At 40.7% G+C, this 27,625-nt stretch overlaps 1 protein-coding gene across 1 annotated transcript in view; it reads right to left on the minus strand.

The window, feature by feature from the left end:
• The window catches only part of CIITA (class II major histocompatibility complex transactivator), a 34,259-nt gene that overhangs the window by 1,776 nt on the left and 4,858 nt on the right, over positions 1 to 27,625 (minus strand). The window contains exons 2-19 of the mRNA XM_076351215.1: positions 20,862 to 21,005; positions 19,004 to 19,132; positions 18,518 to 18,577; positions 17,087 to 17,170; positions 16,424 to 16,483; positions 13,314 to 13,463; positions 11,959 to 12,099; positions 11,764 to 11,820; positions 9,623 to 9,688; positions 7,458 to 9,162; positions 7,171 to 7,344; positions 6,214 to 6,300; positions 4,803 to 4,883; positions 3,253 to 3,345; positions 2,826 to 2,909; positions 1,928 to 2,011; positions 1,355 to 1,438; positions 621 to 713 (exon numbers count right to left, since the gene is read on the minus strand). Coding sequence (XP_076207330.1) covers positions 641 to 713; positions 1,355 to 1,438; positions 1,928 to 2,011; positions 2,826 to 2,909; positions 3,253 to 3,345; positions 4,803 to 4,883; positions 6,214 to 6,300; positions 7,171 to 7,344; positions 7,458 to 9,162; positions 9,623 to 9,688; positions 11,764 to 11,820; positions 11,959 to 12,099; positions 13,314 to 13,463; positions 16,424 to 16,483; positions 17,087 to 17,170; positions 18,518 to 18,577; positions 19,004 to 19,132; positions 20,862 to 21,005 — 3,356 coding nt within the window. The 3' untranslated portion in view covers positions 621 to 640. The remainder of the gene's footprint in view (positions 1 to 620; positions 714 to 1,354; positions 1,439 to 1,927; positions 2,012 to 2,825; positions 2,910 to 3,252; positions 3,346 to 4,802; positions 4,884 to 6,213; positions 6,301 to 7,170; positions 7,345 to 7,457; positions 9,163 to 9,622; positions 9,689 to 11,763; positions 11,821 to 11,958; positions 12,100 to 13,313; positions 13,464 to 16,423; positions 16,484 to 17,086; positions 17,171 to 18,517; positions 18,578 to 19,003; positions 19,133 to 20,861; positions 21,006 to 27,625) is intronic.

A 27,625-nucleotide genomic window follows, 5' to 3' on the forward strand; every position in this document is an offset into this window, starting at 1 on the left:
CATCAGCAAACTGTTAACAAATTGCTAATGATGCAATTATTTCAAGGATCCTTGAATCTGCAGGCAGAATCAATGAAGTGAAAGTGGCTGCCAGTGTCTAAACCGCACAAAACAGACTGAGAACAAGGAACGTAGGAACAAATGGTTTGCTCTGAGTACAGTATAGGCACAGCTTCATAGCGAGACAAGCAGCTGTTGAGGATTTGTGTTAAAAAATGGAAAAGTGAAAGAACTTACTAAAAATCAACACAATAAGGAGTACAGAACTCATCTATTAAGCATGAGAAGTACACAGAGCTATTTAGTCTTCCGCAACAGAAAAGAGAAGGTAAGCAGGCCAGCTGCCAGTCACTGAACCGGGCTGGACCAGGAGTCCTAGAAGTCCATTCTTGTTGATGCAGCTCTTGCAGTCTGCTAGTGCCAGGGAGATGGGGGATGCAAAGCGAGCCGGGGGAAAGGGGGCCTGATGTGATATTGATCTGTGCCACTCTAGGGCAGCATCTCTTTACTTAGCCATGCATGCGTTGATACTGTTACTGTGCCTGCTGCCAGTGAGACCAGGATCAACAGCCGCCACAAAAACAAATCTTGCTGTTTCAGGGAGCCAGGGTTTATGTTACCTTTATGCAATCATCTGAATCTACACACTGATCCTAGAGTCCAGCTGCTGAAGGTGTTCAAGAACTCCATAGGGAATGGTGGGATTCCACATCCTGGAATGGGCAAATTTAGAAAGGAAAGAGATTTTAAGAAGCGTAATTTGCTTCACAGTTTTTTTGGTGTGTTTGGTATGTTTGTGTTTTGTTTTGGTTTTTTTAAAGTTGCCTTTCCCTTTTGAATATCATTCTATAAAAGTATTTATGCTATGGAACAAATGAAAATGCATTTTCATTTAGAAGAAAGCAGTTCACTCCCCCATAACTGCTTATTGGACACACTACAGTCCCGTCTCCATAACTGTTCTTTAGCTTTCTATCAAACTTCCCCTGAATGTGTGCTGGCAGCTTCAGTCTATTTAACCTCTAATGATGGCTGCTCATTGTTTATCCTTCAAATACAAGTCCTGCAGCACAGAGTAGGTCAGGTACTCTGGGAGGGTAGGAGATTAACAAAGGGAGGCTCAATGTAAACTACGCTTAAAGCAGGAGAAGCTTGCTTGCCTGGGACGGTTGGGAATTAACGCGGCTGAAACCAGAGACAACATTTTTAATATTTCTGTGGCTGCTTTTGTATTTTGGTGATGTCTTTTTTTGTGCCTCTCATAAATCTGACAAATACAGAACACAGCTTTAGCATGAATTCTAACCCAATTTACAGAACAAAGATACAGCAAACAGCATATCAAGAGACTTACACCAAGTTCTTTATATGGGGACATTTTCGTAGGCTGTCAGTCAGCTGCTGGGCTCCAACACCAGTTATTTTGTTATACTGAACCCTGAGGAAAAAAACCCAACAACCTTTGTTAATCCAGATCACATCATATAGCGGTATAATCAAACATTTCATTCAAAATAAAAAATACTATATAGGCTTATCTGCAGATGGGGGAAGAGAGAAAAAAAACAGTATAGGTCCTTGATTAAAAAAACCTGTAATAAAATACTGAAAAGGTCAAACTGGAACTTCATTAAGTTAGTTCATCTGAGGGATTCCTTATTCTATGTACCCGAGGTCCTTCTCCAACTCCCCATGACCCTATTCTCCCACCTTAAAACTGATTTTTTGGTTTTTATGGTGAACCGCTCCTTAATCCTTTCTAACCACTGACTATCTGGATTCTGCATAAGCACATTTTCCCTGTGAAATTTCCCTGAAATTTTCTTCCTCAACTTCTGTCTCCTCTACCCCGAGCATGGAAGATTTGAATTTTCAGTATCCAAGCAAGTAAGCTTTCCTGGGCCATCTCAAAAGATTTCGTACTCACTCTAGCACTCTTAAAGATGTCATCGCAGGAAGAACTTTGGCAAGATTTTCTGCTCCAAAATCACAAATGCTATTATTGTATAAGCTGCAGAAAAACAAACCGGTATAGTCACAATTGAACAATGGATAATGTAAACAGATTATATATTAGATCAAGGAATTTCAGATATGGTTGGTACATCTTAAATTCCAATTTATCCTTCCCTATTTGCAGCTAATATTTAAAACAGAGTTTCATATTTTCTGTATCAAGTAAGGCAAATGGCCACATCCCTTCTTCAGCTAGCACAGCTACAGCAAAAATAGGACTAGATTCTTAATGAATAACGAGAACATTTCTGTCTACATTAGATCAAATTAAAAATCTGCAAGAAAATGAAGTTCAAAGATTTGGGAGACAGCATTCAAAAGATTTCCACGTGAGCACATTATTCCAGAATTGCACACCACGGTTTCTAGCATTTCCTACGGAGACACTTCATTCAGGCCTATGCCAGCCATTTTAATGAAGTGGGATGGACCATTGCTCCCATATCAGCAAACACACATCACCTCCTTACTGGCTTAGGGCTTAGCACTGCGCTTAGCAAGCTCCGCATAAGCTTGCAGTAGATCATAGCCCTGGGTGGACATTTGTACAAGGTATTATTCATAAGTGGGTATTACGGATTGGATTTAAAAATCAGTACAGTCCTCGTTATATTCCTGAGATATCCTTCTGTATGTCTACACTGGGTCATACATGCATACTCTTCTTTTCTCTCTAAAGGCTTTATGCAAGAATGAAGTCAAAAGCTTGGCTGCTGCACAGTGTATATATTTGTTCCATGTTCAGTAATTTCTGACAGAGATAGCAAGCTATGTTGTACAAAACAACTGGACAGGCTACAACTACTTACCTCAGTGTCTTTAACGAAGACAAGAAAGGAAGAGCTGTAGCTAGTTTCTCCGCACCCACATCTGTTATCTTATTCTGTGATAAGCTACAGTAAGTGAGATCGCTTTGTTAGTTGAGCACATTTATTCTAATTTATTACAATGTGGGGAAAACTCATTTTTTATGTCTTTTTTATATAATTTGGTCAGTCTGTTTAGACCAAATGCAGGGAAAAAGACAAATTACGGCCCTTGAGGGGAAATAAAGAATTGCTATAGGACTAACCTATTTCTCTAACGAATGTACAGATTAAGTATGTCCATAGACTCATTGGTCTTCCATGCCCACGGGTCAGTTGTGCCCATAATTGTTAACACACAGTCCCTTAAGGCTCTAGGTTTAATCTATTTCTTTTCAAAATTTTCCAGAACTGTTAACCTTGCACTTACTTTAATGTTTCCAGTGATGTCAGGGTTGGAAAGACTTCAGATAGGCTCTTTGCTCCTTCATCTCCTATGCCATTTTCACTCAGAGCATCAAGGCTGGGTGATGACAAAGAGAGAATTAGCTTCCCTTTTAATCTAAATTTTTACGGTTTATTCACCTCAGAGACCACTCCACACATCTTGAGAAGCTCCTTCTCTGCAGTAGCCTCAATCAGCAAGAAGCATCACACAAATTGCAGCTTCTCTAATAAGCAGCTTTCTGCTTCCCAAATTTACAGTGCAAGAATTTTTTTTTTTCACTAGTTGAATGGCTTGACCCATTTCCTTTGATATGCAAATGGTAGCACTCAATGCCTTGCTTCCACCATACACTGAAGATTATTAAAATGGTTATGAAATAGCTGTGTTCCAGCTATGCTGAAATGAGACTTCCTGTGCACACAGAAATTCAGAACTGACAAAATCCAGCAGATGCTGTAAATCCCTGCCTAAACAGCTCCTTCTCCAGATAGGGAGTGTTAGAAATGAAGTTTTTCCTCATTCAGGTATCCAGATGAGAGTTTTAGATAGTCACAATTTTAGATACTAGATCCCCTTCTAATCTGACAGACAATGCTGGGATACATCGGACTCATTTCAATTTTAGAGCTTTATTGTCTTCCCAAAATATCATGAAAAGGCCAGATACAATATAGACAAATGGCCAATGGACTGAGCCAGTAAGGTCAAAGGCCCTCTCAAAACCCAGTAATCTTCCCACAGAGATGACGGCAGAATATTGACTATTGTTGCTACAACTGTTTCTAGCGTAAAGAAGCTTAAAATTCAGAGACAGCTGGTTTGTCATGGATATGAGAGAATAAATAGTAACTGGCGTTCTTAAAACTCTAGGAGGGGGCAAAGACTGCGTGAAAATACATGGACAGAACAAAACCAGATACTAGCTGAGTATGGCTTTTTTAATATCTTTTATATGAATCAAATCCACAAAGCTCAATCTCTTCCAAGTTCTACCAGAAGTTCAGGATGTTCGTTGACACCGCAAGGTGCACAGAAGTGGCACAAATACTGACGTTAACCCCCAAATTTAACACTGCTTCTGGTTCAGGAGGGAGCCTGTTCTCTCCTGGGGCAGACACAACCGTGAGTCCCTCAGAAACCTCACCACGAGGTAGCCTGGGGCTCGGGCATGTTATGGAGCTTAAATAAAGAAATAAGTAATCTGCAGGCAGTGTTGATCAGTGCTGTGGCAGAAAGGGGGAGCACCCCGTGGGGCTCCGAACTAAACCTTTCCCACAAGCTTTTAACCACTGAGGAACACACGGGGAAGTGACTGAGGGGGTATCGAACCACTACTAAGTGTCTTAAGGGAGATGAAGAGCGCTAGCTTTTAGTCTGCAGTTATATGCTCTGAACGTTTTTGTTGTTCAGTTTGTTCATCAAAGCAAGTACTCTTGTTGGCAAATAAAATGTTTCTTGGGTACGTGAGCTCCCCCATCATCAAGGGCTGCTGAGAAGCAACATTAGCAAAGTTAATCTTTAGCATTACTCACTCTAAATGCTGAAGTGATGGAAATGCTGCAAGAATTTCCACGAGTTTTAGGAATCCCTGTAGGCCACGTACTGGACCCAGCCTGGAAGAAAATAAATACAGACAGGCAGCAGTTTTTTCACGTGCTCAGAAATAGCAAAAGTTATGAATTTTTAAGTCCTTCCCCTGCAGCCCCAAATGCAAGCTAGTTTACACTCCTTAGAAGCAGCCATTCCCTACAATCTGCAGCAAGGATTTCTGCTTTGAAGCCTCCAGGCTTCCCACAAGGCTAAGGTCAGACAGAGCAGAGCTGCTTGCACAGAAGCAGCGGTACTTGAATTTGCCACTTTTTTGTTACTCTTTGCAAGACTCATCTCACTTGTTTTAGATTCCTGTATTTCTGTTCTTTTTCTACTTTTTTCAGATTTTTCATTTTAAGTGTTATAACCTTGATAATGGAGATTAAAAAAAATCTCCCCCCCCCCAACTATTGGCAATTCAGACTAACTTAAGATCAACATTTTACTGCAGCTTAAAGCATAAATTGAACTTTAATATTCCAGCTCCAAGCATTTGTCCCTCAGACGCTAACCTCTTATTTGGAGTTTCCTTGGTATCAGAACAAGTTCAGCCTAGTTAAAAGGATCAGAATTTTAACTAAAAAATTAAAATAAAGGGAAAGTAGGAGAGGAAACGAGAAGAGAAAGCAGCATAAAATGAGAAGTGAGGCCAAGCATAGCAGTTCTAGACTGGGTTAGATGTGAAGAGCGGGAAACAGATGAAGACCTGATGAGACTTCTCCATTGCATTGGTGCAAATTCTGTCCAAATTAATTCACACGCTATGGCAGTATCTTTTAAGCAACAGAATAGTCTTGGAGGCTGCTTACAGTTTGTGGGAAAAAAGAAATGTTACTACACCTCCTTTTTAAAGTCAGTGTTTCCAAGTCAATCTTCCTTCTTCCAGGAAAATGGTGCTAAATATTTTATTTGGGAGGTATTTTCTGACCTTATTCTCTCATGGCCTAAGCTCTGATAGGGCAGAAAATTACATCAGAAGACTCAGATAGAAAAGTTGAGCATTTCTGGGGGAAAAAATATTTCCCGGGTAATTGGATCACGATGAAGACATTTTGTACCCTGTGGCACAAGATCTACATCTAGTGATAAGGAGCTAACTTGTAGTAAAACCAAACAAAATTGATACAACCATGTTGATCTGTATCACTGCAGGAGCCAGAAATTACTTTTTTCAGTTTTGGCCATAACTTAATAAATCTAGTTGAGTAAAGCAAAAGAGAAATAAATGGGGTTTACTTAATGCTTTACCATAAACTAACTATACATCAGTTCAATGACTGTAGCCAATATCCATGACTCTTCTCAGTCTTAAATGTAATCATATATCAAGCAACAGAGAGGTCTATCACTTACGCAAATTCTAGTTTTCTGAGGTTTTTGATGGCAGGAATTTTGATGGCAGGAATTTCATAGCTGCTGCAACCAGATGCATCTTGCACACTAAATAAATCACAGTAGAACCAGAGTATGAGAAATATTTTAGCAACCAAAACAGTGCTTTAAAAATAATTTCTTAGTAAACTTTTCCAGGAAATAAACTGCTGCTGCATTAACTGAGGAACCAGGAAACTTCAGAATAACTTCTGCTCCAACCTTTCTTCATTCAATTCATTTCAATCTGATAGTTGCCTTTCGTAGTGCAGTTGTTTGCTTTTTCCAATAAAACTTAAAAATACATACTTCTAAATCAAGTATTTTCTGTCAAACTCAAAACTTATTTTCTGTATATTTTAATCAAAATCCTCTGCCCGTGTTAAAATGGAAGCCACCATTTTTATTTTAAAAAACCCAACCAAAATACTTTATTTATGCATGCTTTTAATTGCAACCAATCCCCTAGCCACATCATGAGCAGGGATGAAACACAGGGTTTATAGATCACATAACACAAGCTTTTACCTCCTGAGCTACAGGACTGGCTCAGGTCAGTGACTGGTGCAAAAACCTTCATTTATGGCCCAGGTGCTACAGGGGGGGAAATCAGTTAGCCCAAGTTATGTAACTGAAAGCAATTGGAAGATAGCATACTCAGAGATTAAAAAGAAATCTGAAGAAAAAAATGACAGCTGGCTTTTTTTATTGGCAGTTTTGATAAATATTCTGCATGGTGCTGTCATTGCTCCTCCCTGCCACGTCAGCCACCACACATCTGGGTAGGAGAACACTCTGAGACAATACAAGAGCTTGCACTGCCTTAGTTACTTCTCCTTTGGACAAACAGAGGACTCCATTCTCCAGCACTGTCAGTGAACCCCCATTTTCTTAATTTGCTAGTATATTAAGAGGACTTTTGATCATAAATGAGCCTACCAATTGATCATCTTCTCTTGCATCTCTACAAGGTCTGAAAGGTCACTGACGTCCTTCATTGTCTTTGCCTTAAAGGGATCAAGAACAAATTTCTCTGTTGATGCTCTCAGCAGTTCGTAGTCTTTTGTTTGTTCTAAAGATTTCCAGAGCCTGACTGTATCACTGAGGGAGGCCCTGTGAAGTGACAAAACACGTGAAATCAACAGATATGACTGCTGTCGTTGTATGAAAGTGTCGTCTACATACAGTCCTATGAATGACACTGCTATGTACAAAGAATGACCAACCTGAACGATGCCACATTATTTAGGCCAACCAAGTCTTTTAGTCCTTGCATGTCAATGCTGCTGTTTCGCAAATCCAAGGAAAACTCTTTTCTTGACCTTTTCAAAATAGAGTGCAGGACATGGACATCAGGTGGTGTAAGAACTATGTCCAGAAAAGACAGGTCTGGCTTGAGCCTTAAGGCCACATGCTGCAAAAGATAATCGCTTTGTGTTTCATAAATACAATGTAAAAGCTCGAGTAACCTCTCCGGACAGAGCTCATTTATCTGCAGCCTTCTAATACATTTCAAGAGTATATTCTGCTTCCTGGTTGATTGTTTTACATCCTTATTTGAAAGGGAGCAGAAGTAGGGGTCATCCTGGAGGAACAATAATCCAGCCAAAAATCGAGGCAGTAAATCTAACCAGTTATAAGGTTTTTTCTTCTTGGATGGAAAAGACAGGTACTTTGTTAGACTTTTATCCTTGATCTCTTCTGCTAACATCAGGTGAAGTGCACCCAAGAAATTCTGAATGACGAAATCAGAGAACGTACTCCCAAATTCCTCTTCTTCACTATCTGAATGTCTGGGGAACGCAAATGGCAGGAAAAATCCATATTTAAGAGCAAACTCTTTAACTTCCTTAGAAGGAAGATCACTTTTCATGGCACTTTGGTGCTTTTCTCCAAGATACCAGGCTATACGGGCTAGCGTAGCAAGACTCTCTTGATTTTGCATGGCTGTAACATCTGTTTGCATAGGTATTATCTTTTGCTGCACAAATTTCAGGAAGACTGTAGTAAGAGTTGAAGGAAGGCTTTTGTCTCCCATTTCAAGTACTGTCTCACAGAGAAAACAAACAAATCTACACATAACAGGGCTGTAACAATGACTGAACAAGTACTCACACTCTTTGATTAATTTCAGTGCATTATCACAGTAGGGTAATCCTTTGAAGTATTTGGTTATGTATACTTCTCTCTGCTGAGTGGAAAATCCTACTATTTCAATAGTCTTATCCACTTTGGACACATACTGGTACACCTTGTCTTTTGGTCTTGCTGTAAGTAATAAAGTACAACCATTGAGTATCTTTTTTTGGATGAGTCCTGAAAGCAGCTCCTTTACACTGCACAAGTCTTTTTCAGGCTGGCTGGCTGAGCAACGAGGGAAATTCTCATGATCGCACAACCCTTCAAAACCATCAAAAACCAGAAGGACTTTAGCAGGATTTTGCAATATATACTCAAAGATCTCTTTGCTTCCCTCTTGAGGTTTTACAAAAAATTCAAGAAGCAGATCCTTCAGGCTGTATCGCTTCTCAGGCAAGCTTATTTGTTTGCAGTCAAACCAAAATACAAATTCAAATTGAGAAAACTCTCCATTGGACCAGTCCTGGCAGATCTTCTGAACAAGAATGCTTTTGCCCATTCCTGCTTTTCCTAGCACCACTATCACTTTAGTCTCTAAGCCTTTACTTCCTGGGATTTGAAATATTTGGCTTCTTTTAAGGGCTGCCTTTTCCTTCCCTTGCAGACTGCAAGTTACCAGCTCCTTTTCCATTGCTTTTACGCTGTTCTTCCCAGTCTTGGTTTCAGTTTGGTTTTGAACAAGTGTCCCATCAATAAACAGGTCATCAAGAGTTACTTCACGCTCCATGGCCACAGATTTGCACACATCTTGGAAATAATCCATAAGTGATGTACAGAAAGCTTCCACTGGCTCTAGAGAAATAAAAAGCACACACAAACTGAAGAAACCGGTCCACAAATTACAACATTGCTTCAGGGTGGTTTAACTGCATAATTGTAATATGGTCAAAATACATCAGTTCCCATAAAGCATGTAGGTCTGGATTTATCCCATGTAATTGCAGGTACTTAAATTAGGAGTGCAGGCACGAGAGACACTTTTAGGCCTATGAACGGAATAATTTTGGAGGTACCTATGCATATGATAAAACCAGCTAAGTACACTGACCTCCTGAGTAGGTACTACAGCTAGATATTTAAAGCTAGAGAAGTCTAATATCTTAAAAACAGAAGTTGTGCTCGGACACTTGGAACAGCTTCACAAATTATTGAATAACAGTTCCTACAACACGTAGCTTTTCTGTATGGAAAGAAACACAGAAAAATTAGCCAAAAATACTGGAAGCTTGAAGTTCAACAGTTCTAAACTCACTTGGTCTTTTGAAAGGTTCTTCAGAAGGAATTACGGGAACTCGGACTTCTTTGAACATTTCTAAACCTGGAGAAACAAAACAATAGACTTGAGGAAGACACCTAGATAGTCATCGATTCAGCTTTGCTAATTTTAACAATAAGAGTAATGCAAATTTTCAAGTTAATTGCAACGTATGTTATGTATCATCCAGAGAAAGAGATATTTTGTTTATTTTACAGGGGAAAGAAAAAAAAATCCTCACACAAGTACAATTCAGCTGACATGAACTGTTGCAGGCAGTATGACACTAAACAAGATGACAGCTGTTCTGACAGTTGTACGAAGCAGAAGACCTATCATAACAAGGTGACATCCACTGTTCTTTTCAAATGTCAGTGTTTTGCATAAATTCACATTCACTCATAGGACTTCTTTATGCCATCAAAAGCAATAGCTTCCTTTTGTTATTCTACACCTTGTAGCCAAGCATTAAGGATGAAAGTCACAGAAGTGACTATTGGTAACAGAATTTACCCATTACTTTTCCTGACAAAGTACTCTCACTGTCCAATTTTCTTTCTTTTTGCCTCCTTGTTTTCAAACTACTGTAGACCTTCGCACTTGGTCAGATGAGCAGTGTCTGCCATACACAAAGAAATCGGGAATTTTTCAGAGAAAGCATATTTTTTACAGACTGTTAATGACAGAGTATCAGTTTTGACAAAACTTTTAGTAGGAAAAACTTTGCAGATGCAGGACAGAATTTAAATTGACAGAGACTGTAACAAACCCAACCTCATCAATAGTCTCATGGTAACCACACTCAACAGAGATGTGGGAAAAAAAACCCAACCGAAACAGGTTAATCTCCCTAGATTTGTACAAATGTATTTATTACCATAATATTTGGTTCATTTTGATGTAGAATGTGGTTTTAAAATAAAATACAAATCTTAAAGTTTCAGAGATCTGGAAATCAATTCCTACCCTGCATGGCAGCAACAGGTGGAATGGTTAGAGTTCAGAGTTGCTTCTAGCAGGGAAGCACCCACAGACTTCTAATAAGCAAGTACTTTTTCCAGTGAAAGAATACATTTGCTATAGAGATAGCTCTCCTCCTTGTAGAAGAAAAATCGACTTAAGATATTAAATAAAGAGGGGACATGCCTGTTTTCAGGCAAGTGTCTGTTTTTTGTTTTCTATTTATTTTATTAAATAAAAACAACAGAATGGAAAACCAAGAAAAGCTGTAATGAGACATTTAGATGGGAAGCAGCATTGGTCAAATCAATCAGGTGTTAATAATTTTTAAAAAAGGAAAAGAGACTGGCTTGCTAGCTTATGTGCTAGCATTTGGAGATCTGAGGTTTGCGACATACTCACGTATGTTGTGCTGCTGTAAATCAATTGGAATTATTAGTATTGTGTATTCACATAAACAGTATATATCATTTAGAAATACTTCCCCAAACCTAGGGGTATTTGCCTGTTAGTCCCCACTTAAAAATTTGCTATCTTCGTGGTGTTAGCCACCAGAGGGCAACAAAACACTTGTACTAAGCTGCAAGCAGCTGTAATCGCCAGGGTACGCAGAGATCAGCAGGTAAATGACCACTGAAATCAAACTCCCTGTCCTAACAGCTCTCTGAGCTACCAAGGCTCTGATTTCTTTATAAGCCTTTCTGTATATTAGGCTTTGGTATTGTTTAGTTAAATAAGTTGTCATCATTTTGGTTTTGGGGCTTCCATGCGAGCTGACTGCAGTCTGGCTTCCAGCACCAAGCATTTAAGATGCTCAGGCCATGCCAGTACCAGCACCACTTCCACTTCTCATGGTGCCCAAGCAAACTGGGCTTTTGTATTGTTTTAACTAGACGAGAAGACTTCTTCCAGAAACCGGACTTCATAGCAAACGCAGTGGATTGGCTGCTAATATATAGCTGAACCTGTAGCTCCACAACCCCTTATCTGCTCTGTATTTTGGACAAGACTAAGCAGCCAGTGATCAATACAAAGAAGGAAATGCCATTATTTTTTATTTTCCTCAATAAGGTCAATATGAGTAAAGCCTGGAGGGGAGAATTGGCTTTGGGTAGAAGCAATATGCTCCCTCTCCCAATCCAAAGTACTGTATATATAAAAATTCATTTTCTACTTACCACATAAACTAACTGGAAAACTTGGGGATATCAGTGTTTCTGTGGAAGAAGTCAGCACTGGCAAGAAACAAATGATAGTTTTCAGCCTATCATAGCTATCAGTAACTGAAATGAGGGAACTTAGTACTTTGTTGACAGCATTAATTTTCCAGTACTTTCTGCCTATTTATGTGGATAAAAGGTTATTGCTCTTACCTGGATATATTACAACATGAGATGTGCCATTTCCAAGAACAAAGTTAAGTATCTGCTGAGGAGGATCTGCAAAGCCTGTATTCTCTTGGCTTCCTTTCACACCAACAGGTAGACACTCTGGAATCAAAGGCGCTGAAAATCCTGAAATGAACGCAGAATAATTACTCTTCTGTTTTTAAAGGCTCCTGGTTTCTAAAGGTTTCTAAGGAAAAAAAAGCTTTCTAAAAGCCACTTATCCTTTCTGGCAGCTTCTGGGCAAATATTCCCAGTGGAGAGTTTATGAACCAGAATTCATAGGATCACATGAGATCCATAGAATCCATTAAACAAAAACTCTTAAAAGGTATGATGAATGTGAAATACAAGGGATTACCCATCTTTTAGTGACCACTGGTTTTCGATAGTCTAAAGAGAAATTCTATTAACATCAGGAAAAGTGCTTAAGGCAAAGTCTATAAATGTATGGGCCAGAGATCCAGAAGAGACAAAATGTGTAAATATTATGTATCTGAATTAATTTTACCATCCTTGGCCCTACATCTTTCCCACATAATTGCAGATCATGTAGCTTGTACAAGCAGCTAGCAAGCATCCTCCCTCTGAACCCGCACTGGGAAATTTTTTTGATGATGCAGTGCTTGCAATTTAATCAGCCATAGCTCTGAGTTTCTGTAGGTGTGACAGAATTTCTTCTGCTACATTGTGCTGTTTCAGCTAGCATCAGATACTTCAAGACTTCTAACTTATCCACTGCTTTTTGGTTCCTTTCCAGCATAGATTTAACAGTGAAAGGTGTTGAATTGTGTCTTTGTCATTAGCACTTGCCAGTGTACCATAAGCACTCTCTGCTACACAACGTGATCAAGGCAAGGTGGCTACACAGCCCATCACTTGGATTAGTACTCAGTTTTTGTGAACAAAATTCCAACCCAGATTTTGCTCTACTATTGCAAATTATCCTGCAGTCCTTTACAAACCTCTTGATGAAAAAGAAATTTGAACTAAACCAAAGTTTATTAATGAAAATTTTGTGATTTCCTACTCTTAAGACAAGTAGAGTAATTATTTAAATTAGCATATAGTAAATAATTCTGTTCTCTTGTTTATTAACCTGCACTTCACCAATTAAATGAAAGACTCATTCTATTTCATTAGGGGCAATGCACTTTTAATTTTCCTTGAATATTTTTCATTCTTTTAGTGAGTGCCACACTTTTAAGTGCTTGATTGAAACAGCTGCCATACTTGTTTTCCCCACCATCGCTCATGGACAATGACCAGATTTATAAGAGAGTTTTCCCCTTGTATAAATCAACCTGTGTACAGGTACCCACCTATAGCTGTACTGTACATACCAGGAATTACGAAACTTCTTTCCAATGGATTGGTAGCAGGAACAGAAAGGGACATGTGCTGGTTAGTTAGTGAGGTGGAGCTAGCTGGATGGGTGTTGAGAGGCATAGCTAAGAAACTGCCATTCCCTGCAGGCACTGCAGGGACTTCCACTTGAAAGAAAAAAGGCAAAACAAAAGAAGAAAGTTATTTCATGGCTAGAAGTTAAGGAGGCCAAAGAAGATGTTTCAACAGATATCATAAACCACTTGATTCTGATCAGCTGTGTTTTGATTTTGCAAAGGCAAGAACAATTCACAACAGCTTTCTGAAATTTACTCAGGTCTCAAAATCTAAAATGTATTCATGAAATTCTGTAGTAGATGACTTCTTTCCAGTAGTTCACTCTTTTAATTTTCTTCATCTTTCCTGGCCTGTCTTCTTTCTAGAAACCTTCAGATATGTTTAGATGTAAATGATCTTACACATGGATGATTGAATAACAAGGTCTTACATTGGCTGTACTAAGTTTCTCAAGCACGGTTTGTTACCTTAATATTGCACAAGATTAGAGACGTCCAAGTACAATAAACTGAGGACCTTGACTCTCTACTTAGACACTACCGTGCTTGTAAGGATCACTAGTCTGTGTTAAGAGAGCTTCCCAAAGAACAGTCACAAACACCTGAGTTTTAAAAGACGCAACTTGCCTGCAGCACTTGTTTTTTTTTAAGAAGAGGACAAATGGGGAGGGAGACTCATGTGCATTGTATGATTTCATCTGCTTATCAAAAGTTTCTTACAAATCAAGTAAGATACACTTGCTTATTTTGAACTAGGCTGCTAGTTTCCTTGGTTTTGCCACACCCTTATTGTCAGAGTTGGTTTTGCTTTTCTTTCCCTCTCCTATCTAGCAGCAACAGTTAAGTCTCTATTTCATCGCTTTCTGCAGTTTAATGTTTTATAAGGAGCTACAAACCTGTGTGGGTTTTGTGCCACTACAGTGTACACTGTCATCTGGAACGCAAGCTCTTTAGGGTGGGATGTGTTTACATTGTTCATGAGGAACTGATGTATTATTTTGTTATAGGAATCTTTCATTTTTACTTTAAAAAAAGACTTTTAAAAGTGTTTTTCAGCTTGTGTGTAAATCAGCATGTGAAATTCCCACATAATTTCCTATCCAAGGACTGTTGTGTTGCTATGGTCAGATAAGATCAGGTACTGTTATAGCTAGCCACAAACAGTTGGGCAGTGGCAGTTTAATTTAATTCAATTCCTTTGAAATAGTCTCATCCTTGGCTTACCACTCTGAGCTTTAGTACATGTTATCCTCTTTACTGTAGATAGTCTTACAGTTCTGAAGAGTTGATGCACTTGCCTTTTCAGGATCACACTGTGACACTCATTTTATGACAGGTTAAATAAATTCCTGATTTTGTCACGTAGCTCATCTTTCTGTCACTTAGATTTTTTTGTACCCAGTACTTATACTGCCTTATGTATATATTCCTTCCCTCAGCACCTTCATTGGGTCAAGTAAGGTAGAGAGAGTGACAATATTCTGAACACTTTTCGGAAAAGGATAGGTGCAGCTTTACAAAGCACCTCTTAGCTCTGTGATGATACTGTAGACTGGAATGCAAGTTCTGTATGGTGAGGCATTTTTACTGTTTGTTTTTGGGTTTTTTTAAGTCAGGAATCGATGTGCCATTTCCTTACTGAAAACTCTCATTGTTAGTATGGCATAAACATAGGCTTTCAAAAGCTCCAAATCTATAAAGGAATTTAAGCAGATAGAAGGTAATCCACCTTTAATGGGTACTGACTGCCAGGAACTTTACCTGTGTCTAAATAACTACAACTGGCAGGCACCGGTTCAGTAGGAACTCTGATTACCTTTCCAGATCCAGAAAATGTATTTTTTCCACAGCTAATTCTGCTCAATCCCCCCCCAGAAGTCCACATGAACAAATGAACATTGGAAAACCAGCTTGGGTCACAGTCCCAGTGCACGTGTGTTCTCTCTCTGACTTTCATTCAGTCTAGGCCAGTTCCTTAGCAATTGCTGGGCAATTGCCGGCCTGAATTTTGCTGAGGTGCAGTCCCATGATCCAAGCACTCTCTGGACGGCTCTCTAGGTTACATGCTGGTTTTGGCTGCCTGCCCTGACATGTACACGGCCCATGGGGTTTGGTACAGTCAGAGTTCCCCTTAAGAGGCTTGGGAAGTGTGCTAGCATACAGTAATGCATATGTCACTTCAAAACACAGTATAATACATTCACTCAAAGGTGATTGCTCTCACATGGATTTTGGAAGAGTATTTTGCTGGTTTAGCTATGTCTGAGACACCCATTTAGGCTACAGCTGGGAAAGAACTTTAGCACCAGTTTACACCTAAGGAACAAGTTACAGCCTGCCTGCTGGCCACAGGTACTGCCTTGTAGATGGTCTAACAGTGTGCAACACCTAGAAATTTCCCTTTCTCCCATTCTTACTTTGGTTTAAAGAACTGCATAACATGGGCTGGGCCAAGAAGCCATAGTTATTATTTTCACTAGCGTGTTTCACTGGATTTTTGGAAAGGGTCACACTTAGAACAAAGAGGATCAAACCCAGGAAATGCCAAACTATGGCCTGAGTCACATTACCCGTCATAAACAAAGGTGATAAAAATTACAATATTTGGCACTGACCCAATTCCCCACTGTTTTGCTTTCTTCTCTCAGGTGGATTTAGAAAAGTTCAGCTGTGCCTCTGCTGATGCTAAGGAAGTAATTTTTCTATCACCTGGCAGGAACATATGCTTTTGAAGCATAAGGATCCAGCTGTTCCCAGGCTACCACGTAGTTGGTCCTAAGACGCACAGTTTAATAGCTACTGATAAGAGGGCACAGACTTGTTGCATCATGAATTAGTCAGAGGTGTATGAGAATGTGATTCTACAGTGATTTCTACTCTGCTGGAAGTAGAAACATGAAAATGCATGACAATGCTGTATCATCAAATCTACGAGAGCAAACTTTCCCTAGAAGGTAGAGTTACAATACCTAACAGAGGATGAGACTTTGGAACACACACAGGAGACAATAGATGTTGAATAATCTTTTCCTGTTCAGCCAATAACCTACCAATTTTCTTGTATTTGGGTTCTGAAGCATCAGAGAAGCTCTCTGCAGAGCCTGAGAAGGCTGAAAGAAACAAAGGTGATAGTAAGTGACAAAAAATTGAACTAGTTTGGTAATTTTAAGCTTCCACTGTGGAAATTTATTTTAACTTTTTAAAGTAGAAAGGGGTGTTATCAGTTTCAATTCAGCTATTTCAGAACTGTACAGGTCCGATGTATAAAACATGAATGTGAAAAGCCTCATATTATTTTACTCTGACTGTGAAGTTTCAATTAGGCTGCAGATTTTTGCGCCAGTAATCAAAGATTTTTGCTGTTGTTCTTGCTATTAAAGAGGGAATTGTTCAACTAATGCTTGCTAAGCTATAGATACACTGAAAACAAAGTTAACACTGTCACACAGATGATTAAAAAAAGGGAAGAAATATAACATGCTTAACGTCATGTTACAGGACTACAAATTCTGCGAATTGTAAAGAATGTGCTTGGGGTAGCTGTTTTCTCTTCCAGCCCCCACAGGATGAGCAGTCAGAGGAAGCACATCTGGTTGTACCAGTGAAGATCTACATGCGAAATGCATTGAGGCTGTGTTAAAACCAAAGTACCGTAATGCAAATTTAGAATTCAAACACTACAGCCTTTCAAACTCTCATTGTTTTTCACTTACTTCGTTTGTGACATTTCTGCATCTTTATGTCAATAAATTTCTCAGTGTTTTCAGCAGCCATTTCATCCAAAATAAGGTTCCCTGCTAAAAACATGAAATATTGCCAAATGTCAACCTTTGTTCTCCTAGAAAAATTATGGGAAGAGGTAGAAGCAAGAGAAACACACCAATCGGCAGCAAAGATGTAATATGCTCCAAATAAAAGATAAAACCCAAATCACTCAATAAAACACATATCCAGATCGATAGGATTTAGAAAGCCCACAGAGCTCTGAATGCAGATTCTGTCACCCTGTTTCTGAACTGCAAAATATTAATCTACTGCCATATATTCAGTGGCTAATAAAACATAAATACTTCTCAATGCTCTAATGATGAGCAAAGGATAAAACATCACAGCCATATCACAGAATGATCTCAGTACTAGTGAAGTTACTTACTCATTTTATGTACGAAAAGGATTAGATCCTTTAAGAGACAGAATAAAGGGTTCTAAACAGATTTTATATTTTGTGTTGTAAGAACTGTGAAGTTATTCATACCATTCTTTTACTGGCAAATACGTAAATACTAATATTGTACCTCATTTCCTCTAAAACCAATACAAATTTTGCCATTAGGTGCAAAACCATCAAATTCTAAACACACCAGGGAGCAGTAAAAAGCATCAAAAAAGTCACATGAGCTTCCTGTAGCCAGAATTGTTCTAGGGAAAGACTGACCTTGGGTAAGTTATTCCAAATTACTTTGCTCAAACATAAAACAGGATATACAGATATTCTGTGAATCTTCCCAATTCTACGGATTTCCCAACAGCCACATATAAACATAAATATTCTGAAATAGCAAACAGCTGCATATGTGCCACTACCAAAACAATGATTTTGTACCAAAAGCCAAGCAATTTTCTCTGGTCAAGGACTGAATGAAGGAATAATTTACTACATGTGTATTATACCATTGCTGCATTGATCAGAGAGAGAAGTAAAATTTGACACTCTTCCTGAGGCAGCTCTGTGCATCCTGGACAGAAATAAGTGTGCATGAACTGCATTTATATGCATGCTAAGTCCTCTGAGTGGGTCAGGTTTAATGAACTTATGTATATCATCCGTGTTGTGCTCAGAATAAGTCTGATGCTAACTGAGGGCATATACTGCAGTAGACAGTTAAGCTGTGCATACACTATGGCCATGGTGACGTGATCAGCAACAGAGATAAAACTGCCATCATTGAGAAAGTCCTCCAGAAATACAGAAAATCCTCAAAGTTTGCCAAGAAAATCCTGGGAGACAGTTCCCAGGGGGAAAGAAGAGGATACCAGATGTATAGAAACCTCACTAGTGTTCAGATTGTGGGGATGAAGTACAGTGCAGATGTTAGCCAGAACACTGTCATGGAGAAAATTAATCTTTGCCACATAAATCTTACCAAAAGTGTCTTCCACCTGCTTCTCCTGTGGCTCTTTGAGCACATATTCTGCTAATTCAGCTAGCAAGAAGGGAAAAAAAAAAAGGAACACAGTAATGACACAGTAAATTTCACAGAAAAACTCTTGTAAGCTTACCCTCTTTAACAGAATTCTGCAGTATAAGTGAAATTGAAGAGTTAAATTAAGTTTTTCTTGTAAATTGTTGTTCAGGAAATAAAGAACACGAGAAAGGAGAAGTTGAGACAGGAAGTATTAAGCAGAAGGAGCCATTAATAGAGAGATTTTCCCCCAGCAACCACAAGCTACTGTTCATCTGTTTCCCCACAATGCACAGGTTTAGGTACCCTGGCTAGATCTACCATGCATGAGGGACAGGCCACTTGAGTACATGCCGCTGCTTTAGACTGAAAATAGAGTTTGTAAGAAACAGCTATAGCAAGTGGTTGGAAAATAATGATTTTAAAAAACAAAAATTGCTTTCATACCTATTCTAGCATAAGCTTCTATGGTGTTGGAACAGAGATACAATTCATCCCCATTTTCACCATTTTCCATCGTACACAGGAAATCTGTATTACTGAACTGATCATAGTTGCTGGCATCAGCTTCAGGATCTGGAATTAAAAAGGAATACGCATTGGCTCAATGAATACCATAACCAAGGAGTAAAAAAAACATAGCAGGACATGCAGAAAAGGCAGATTTGTTACTTCAGCATAAGGCTTTGGCTCTTCATTGTATGTTGGCTAAGTAGGAACAGAACTGAACTCTCAGTAATTTATAGTCACCCAGAAGTCAACACTTTTCTTTTGCTAACTCTGAGACTTCATCTCTCCTAGTAAATAAAACAGTTTCAGAATCCATTCTATGACACTAAGGCCTACATGCATGGCCTGGACCCATCCATACTATTAAACCTTCTTATTCTTCAGGATATGGTGGTACCATCCAAATTCACTGTTCAGAATGATGCTGGGTCCATGCTAACCCCTGAACTGCAGCTACAAATTGCCTGTGAAGCTGCTAGTTGGCCAAGGCCAAAAACATGCCAGGGACCATGCTAACATCTTCACAGAAGAGATGTCCAGCTTCCAATAACTGGCGCCACGTCCTGACAATGTTCAATTTATCTACATCATCTCAGACATTGCTAAGGCTCAAAAGTATTCAAATCAGTGAAATATCTCTGATATAACAAGAGTAAGTCCTTGATCCCTAATTCATCCTACTTTCAGTCACCGAGCAAGTGAAGCCATGGGAGTGAAGAAACACTCCTACAGGTGTTAGTAACAGTCAGAAGTTGAAAGAGCAAAGCTCAACCTAGGAAATAATTAATCACAAAGATTATTCCAGATTCTGGTGCTCAGTTCTCCACTGATTTGCCCATGTACCTGCTGACATTGGTCACTCATGAAAGCAACAAGGATGTGAGGTGGTATCCTCCAATTTGGTAACGTTTTATACCTATTGGGCAGAGAGCTATAGGACTTCATATCTGGCAGACATCTGTTCTTCTCCTTTCATTGCCACTCTCAACCCACAGTCCAGCTCATTTGTTTAAAATAAGCTTAGCTATTGCTCCACAACACAGTCAGCAGCACAGATACCGTTTCATACTTTTATACCAGCAAACTCAGGGAGAGCAGAACGTTCCACAACCTCCCCACAAATCCAGGAGCAGAAAGTTTGAGAGCCAGGGCAACCTCCTAACCTGATTACCTGTAGGAACTTATGTGCAAGAAACTATCATCTTTACGCCCTGGCCCTTCTGCTTTCTGATCTATCACAGAATCATAAAATGATTGGTCTGTGCCCCCAAAAGCTGTAAAACGGCATCTGGTAATGAAAGTCCATTGTGTTGGTGCCTTAGGATCTCAGAAGGAAATGAAATGCTAGTTTGCTTGCAGACTGGCTTTATCACAAACTCGTCTAAAAGTCTCTGTTTTGCAAAGCTTTTGGCTTGAAACTACAAAAGTGTTGACAATTACACTTGACCAGCTTACAATAGCAACATCTGCGAATAAACTACTTACAGGAATGATATCCAAACCAAAGACATTAGCCTCACACCTTGATGAGTGACATGTAGAATATGTTTTGTTAGACTCACTGAGCAGGAAGCTGTAAATATTTAGTTTTAAAAACATGATATTTTCTGGAAGCAGTTACTATTTTATATACAGATACTGACAAAGTTATCATATCGTAAGACCAAGTGTCTGTTGAATTTAGTCCAGCCACCATGATAATCTGCCATTAGATGGCTATGTAATTGAGAGGAGATGGTAATAACTTATAACATGATGACTAAACTAATCAAGCATTTTTTAGTGTTTTACTAACCTGCAGGGAAGTCACCTTCTTCATTTCCAGATGACTTAGGATCAAGGAGAGTATACAGATGCAATGGATCAATATCACTGTGCAGCAAATCAAGATAGCCATTTTCAGACACAAATGCTGAATCCATGATTTGTCTCTTGCTGTCTGAAATCAAATTGCAAAACAATTAGCTATGACAAAACCACAGTTTTTTTCAACCAAAACTACAAGTCCTGCACTGTGGCTTTCTGTTGACAAGACACTGAGATCTTAAGGCTGTGGAACTGGTATTGCTTACCAAGTCTTGCTCTGAGTTACTTAAACTTATAGATCCAGATACAGCTTGCAATGAGACTTATCTATTTTTTACACCAATCAGGGGAGTGGGATACTACAGTCTGACCACCTGGATCAAAAATTGCCAAGTATTGAATGAATCACAACTCCTCTGTTTTATCAGGGTATAAATGATGCAAGCACAGATCCAGCAGGTATCGGGGAAATGAGAAGACTGCAGTGAAGAGGATGGAAGAAGAATCCCATTCTTTACTGTCAGGACAATTTCTTCTCAGGGAAGCAGCTTCTGGCTGGGATACTACACCCAGTTCCTAAGCCCTGGAGGTGACATTAGGAGACATCCCCTCAGCACAAGAAGGAACAGTGATATGTAGAACACTTACTTTATACAATTCTTTCCCAAACCATACAGTTGATTGTGTACAGAATGGCATGGTCACCTTGGGAATTAGTTTCTGGTAACAGGGCACTCACTGACATTTTGGAATCTATCAAAATTATTTTTTAATCAATTCTCTTTCCCCTTCAGAACTCATGTGCATACCTACTCATGAGTTGGGAATTGCTATAGCCATTCAAGCAGAGTGCCATACATTATCCAGACAAATCTGACTGATCTAAGGTGCTCCCTGCTGTAGTCACCCGTGTTTATATGAGAACTGCTTAGACTGCTGCAGCTACATTTCTTGACAAAGTCTATGTCTTCCTCCACCTCATTTTAAGTCCCTTCTATTTCCTTCCAGTTACTGCAGCAGGCACTAGAATAAGCTCAAACATTCCTCCTGGATATTCCACAGGTAGTGGAATAACACTACTTGTTGGTTATTCATCATCTTTATCAAACTATTTCAAAACCAAATATTGGCTCCTCAGTGTTTACAGATCACTGATATGAATGCTACCTGGGCTAGTGATCCAAGTAATTTACTCCACCATAATATTGAGATACCAGCATGAAATGAACAACCAGCAAAATTTCCAGACCATATCTGTCAAAATAGGTGTCCAGACACCACAGCCATGAAAAGTTTCAGCTTGGCATCAAGCACCATATTTTGCAATGAAGGATAGCTATAATACAGTTCTCAAATATTCTGCCCTTAGCAGAATGCCACTGATGTCCCTGGCTGCACATGTCTACTTTCCTGAGGTGTGCAAATGTGGAGCAACCAGCTGTACCATGAAGTCTACCTGCAACATGAAAAAAGAGAAATACAGCTAACGCTGCAGCTCTGATGAAAGAAGGCAGAGCAGACCTAGTCACACACTACCACATGCTGCTTTGTTATAAACTAATCTTCATTCCTCTTACCCTTCTACACGGTTGTCCCTATGAACAGCTTGGAAATGGACCTCTCTGCGTTCTGCTGCAGAAGACACCAGAGTCTAGAGCCAGAACTTAGAAAAGTGGGTGGACACAGTGAAGTCCCACGAGTAGGAATAACCTACACGCACGTAGTTCTCCTTTTTCATGTTGTGTGGCCTCATTACGTTACCAAGATTACAAAAATTTGGTATTATTGCCTGCCATGCTATAAATGGAAAGCAGAAGTTGACAAACCTGCATGAGAACCAAGAATGAGGTTATAAACATAGCAGATTAAATTTTCAGTTTGTTGCAACATTTTGCTTTGCCCCTTCCTTTGTTGAATTAACGTAAAATCTAAACAGAGTTGGGCCTTTCAGAATGCCAGGTTGCTGGACTTTGTGAATAACGCTGTTGAAGCATTATCTCTGAGTCAATATAATTTTGAGGTTAGAGACAGAGAAGTAATTGGGCAGAAGCTGTAAAAGGAATGCAAGACAGACAAATGCATCACTTCAAGCTCAGTGATTAGTAACCTGCTTGATTACAGCAGACAAAGAAGAGGGCAAGTCCTATGGAAAGAGGCTAAGTAGGCCTACTTAATCTTCATGGAAGTACTAAGCTTTCATTAAGTCATAGTCATAAGAGCTTTTGTTATTTTAAGCCTTTCTTTCAATAGCATTTCCCTGTGGATAAACACATAAGTAATGCAAAATGTTTTCAGCTACAACGGTCAGGAAGTCAGGAAGCAGTCAAGAGGAAGTTTTGCCAGTGCCAAGTCCAGCTAGAGAGCTGAAAATTAGAACGTAAAAGGTGCTATAACCCAGGAGCACAGGAGTGAGAGAAACATAGCCTTCTACCCTGGGAAGAATGAAGATTGCCACTCTTTCAAGAATGAAAAACTTGATAACTTGTCTTTTTTGTTTCACCAGTCTGAATGGCCCTTGGCTTACCCTCTTCTTCATTACTTTGGTTTTGACACAAATCTATACATAGCTGTCTTTGTACTGACTAAACTGGATTTGGGATGCTGCAATTTCTTTCTGTAGCTGAACCAAAAAATTCTTAATAGCAGCTGTGCTTTGCTGCATTAAAATCACGGTGCCACCATGGAAAGCACTCTGTCCAAGGGTGCAGGAAAAAAGAAGTGAGTTTTTGAAAGGTGAAAATTTCTACACCAAGAGCGCCAGAGGCAAGGAGAATTATACCTCAAGGACAGCAAGCGTTTTGCTGCGTGTTGTAACTGGAGCACACAAAACGAAACCAGACGTTACCAAGCCTGTTTACAACAGCAAGTCCTTTCCCAGGGCTTCCCCTTTTTTCTCACAGCACCCCAGCAGTCCCCTGTCTGAGACAAAATATGAATAAGCTCTATACTGCTCAGCACTTTCTCTGTTGTTTCATACATGATTTTAACTTAGTTTACTGATAACACATTCCCTTTGGGGTCCCATACAGTGCTGCCAAAATGGGCGTTCGGCACATTTTCACATCAGAGGACTAAAAAATTTCATAATAATTTCTGTGTTAGGGCTGTGAACACTAGAGCCAGCGCTCAGCGGGAGGAAGACAGACCCCGCACCAACCTGCAAGACAAAGTACTGAAGTCCCCAGGGATGCCTGCGCCCTCCTTTGTGGCAGGCCTGCATGGACAAAGTGCACGTGCTGGGCAGGAGGAAGACAGGTCCTAGTTCTGAGTGTATTTCCATGCCATTCAGAAAGTTCAATCCTTTGTGGTTTGGACACTGGTTAAGACAGATTTTTTTCTTTAAATCTTTAAATGATGACATTACATGTCATTAGGTGACATTATATCACATAGGTGACATTACGGTGGGGGTCTGCTACAGGCCACCTGACCAGGAAGACCGAGTAGATGAGGCCCTCTATAGACAGATAGGAGCAGCCTCACGCTCACAAGCCCTGGTCCTCATGGGGGACCTCAACCACCCCGATATCTGGTGGAGGGACAACACAGCAGGGCATAAGCAATCCGGGAGGTTCCTGGAATGCGTCAATGATAACTTCCTTCTCCAAGTGGTAGAGGAGCCAACAAGGACAGGTGCTATGCTGGACCTTGTTCTCACCAACAAGGAGAGGCTGGTGGGGAGTGTGAAGCTCAAGAATAGCCTGGGCTGCAGTGACCACGAAATGGTGGAGTTCAAGATCCTTAGGGCAGCGAGGAGGGCGCACAGCAAGCTCACTGCCCTGGACTTCAGGAGAGCAGACTTTGGCCTCTTCAGGGATCTGCTTGGTAGAGTGCCATGGGACAAAGCCCTGGAGGGAAGAGGGGCCCAAGAAAGCTGGGTAATATTCAAGGATCACCTCCTTCAGGCTCAGGAGCGATGCATCCCAACAAAGAAGAAGTCAGGCAGAAACACCAGGAGACCTGCATGGATGAACAAGGAGCTCCTGGACAAACTCAAACACAAAAAGGAAGCCTACAGAGGGTGGAAGCAAGGACAGGTGGCCTGGGAGGAATACAAAGAAATTGTCCAAGCAGCCAGGGACCGGGTTAGGAAAGCTAAAGCCCTGATAGAATTCAATCTGGCCAGGGACATCAAGGGCAACAAGAAAAGATTCTATAGGTACATCGGGGATAAAAGGAAGACAAGGGAAAACATGGGCCCTCTCCAGAAGGAAATGGGAGACCTGGTTACCTGGGACATGAAGAAGGCGGAGGTACTCAATGACTTTTTTGCCTTGGTCTTCACCGGCAAGCGCTCAAGCCTCACTGCCCAAGCCGCAGAAGGCAAAGGCGGGGACTGGGAGAATGAAGAGCCGCCCACTGTGGGGGAACATCAGGTTCGAGACCATCTAAGGCACCTGAAGGTGCACAAGTCCATGGGACCCGATGAGATACATCCGCAGGTCCTGAAGGAACTGGCAGATGAAGTTGCTAAGCCACTATCCATCGTATTTAAGAAGTGGTGGCAGTCCAGTGAAGTTCCCACTGACTGGAAAAGGGGAAACATAACCCCCATTTTTAAAAAGGGAAAAGAGGAAGACCCGGGGAACTACAGGCCAGTCAGTCTCACCTCCGTGCCTGGGAAGATCATGGAACAGATCCTCCTGGAAGCTATGCTAAGGCACATGGAGGACAGGGAGGTGATTTGAGACAGCCAGCATGGCTTCAACAAGGGCAAGTCCTGCCTGACTGACCTAGTGGCCTTCTATGATGGAGTGACTACATCAGTGGACACAGGAAGGGCAACACGTGTTGTCTCTCTGGACCTCTCTAAGGCCTTTGACACGGTCCCCCACAACATCCTTCTCTCTAAACTGGAGAGGTATGGATTTGATGGGTGGACTGTCCGGTGGGTGAGGAATTGGTTAGATGGTTGCATCCAGAGGGTAGTGGTCAATGGCTCAATGTCCAGATGGAGATTGGTGACAAGTGGCCTCCCACAGGGGTCCGTGTTGGGACTGGTACTGTTTAATATCTTCATCAATGACATAGTGGGATTGAGTGCACCCTCAGCCAGTTTGCAGATGACACCAGGCTGAGTGGTGTGGCTGACATGCTAGAGGGACAGGATGCCATCCAGAGGGACCTGGACAAGCTCCAGAAGTGGGCCTGTGTGAACCTCATGAGGTTTAACAAGGCCAAGTGCAAGGTCCTGCACCTGGGTCGGGGCAAACCCTGCTATGAATACAGGCTGGGGGATGAAGGGATTGAGAGCAGCCCTGCCGAGAAGGACTCGGGGGTACTGGTGGATGAAAAGCTGGACATGAGCCAGCAATGTGTGCTCACAGCCCAGAAGGCCAGTCGTATCCTGGGCTGCATCCAAAGAAGCGTGGCCAGCAGGTCGAGGGAGGTGATTCTGCCCCTCTGCTCTGCTCTGGTGAGACCCCACCTGGAGTACTGCGTCCAGCTCTGGAGCCCTCAGCATAAGAAAGACATGGACCTGTTGGAGTAGGTCCAGAAGAAGGCCACGAAGATGATCAGGGGGATGGAACGTGTCTGCTATGAAGAAAGGCTGAGAGAATTGGGGTTGTTCAGCCTGGAGAAGAGAAGGCTTCGGGGAGACCTTATTGCAGCCTGTCAGTACTTAAAGGGGGCTTATAAAAAAGATGGCGGCAAACTTTTCAGCAGGGCTTGTTGGGACAGGACAAGGGGGAATGGCTTTAAACTAAAGGGGGGCAGATTGAGACTAGATCTAAGGAAGAAGTTTTTTACGCTGAGGGTGGTGAGGCACTGGCCCAGGTTGCCCAGAGAGGTGGTGGATGCCCCATCCCTGGAAACATTCCAGGTCAGGCTGGATGGGGCTCTGAGCAACCTGATCTAGTTGAAGATGTCCCTGCCCATGGCAGGGGGGTTGGACTAGATGACCTTTAGAGGTCCCTTTCAACCTAAACCACGACAACTTCTAAGACTCTCAATGGTTTTTTTCAGTGCTGTTGTAGAGTCCAAGTGATACCATATGAATTAAAAATGCTGGAAAAGTAGTAAAAGAAATAGTGAACATCACCATACCAGGACAAAGAATGTAGTTAAAGAAGGAGTAGGTGTTCACTTAAATCACATACAGGCCTTAAGATGGGACATTTTAGATTTCTAAAGATAAGGGAGGTTGTTGTGATTTACCATTTTACCCCAATAATTTGATTTAACCATGTCTTATATTTTAAAGGCTAAACATGTTAAAGACTCCAGGCAATGCAGTCTGCCACTAACTAAAATCAAATGATATCTAAGAGAACGGAGAAGGATTATACAGACAATAATGTAACATTTACTCCAAAAATAAGGTGGATGCTTCTGAGGAGATTTGTTACGAGGGTTTCCTTCCCAAAACTCTGTTGACATCTGAACTGACAGGTAATAAAATAATCTCCCACATGAGTATAGAGGTTAAGAAAATGAAAATATGTAAAGTCACGTCAGGAACAGAGGAACAGCCCCCCTCCCCCCCGCAATTTAATTTTTGTAGCAGTTTAGGAAGCTGAGGATAGTTCATAGAAAAGATTAGTAGTGCCATGCAAATCACACATTTCTTAACCAGAGGATGACATAACATTACAGCTCCAAGTCTTAGGTTACAGAAAAATAAGAGAGCAGGACTGCTGTGAAGACAGGAGGTTGAAAAATTAAACACAAAGATTGCTGAAGAAATGTTACTTTCTTGCAACACCTCTCCCCAGATCCACCACTAACAATTCCTCTGCTCCACAGGTACCA

The sequence above is a fragment of the Aptenodytes patagonicus genome, chromosome 13 (assembly GCF_965638725.1).
Source record: "Aptenodytes patagonicus chromosome 13, bAptPat1.pri.cur, whole genome shotgun sequence".
In the NCBI taxonomy this organism is placed as follows: Eukaryota; Metazoa; Chordata; class Aves; order Sphenisciformes; family Spheniscidae; genus Aptenodytes; species Aptenodytes patagonicus.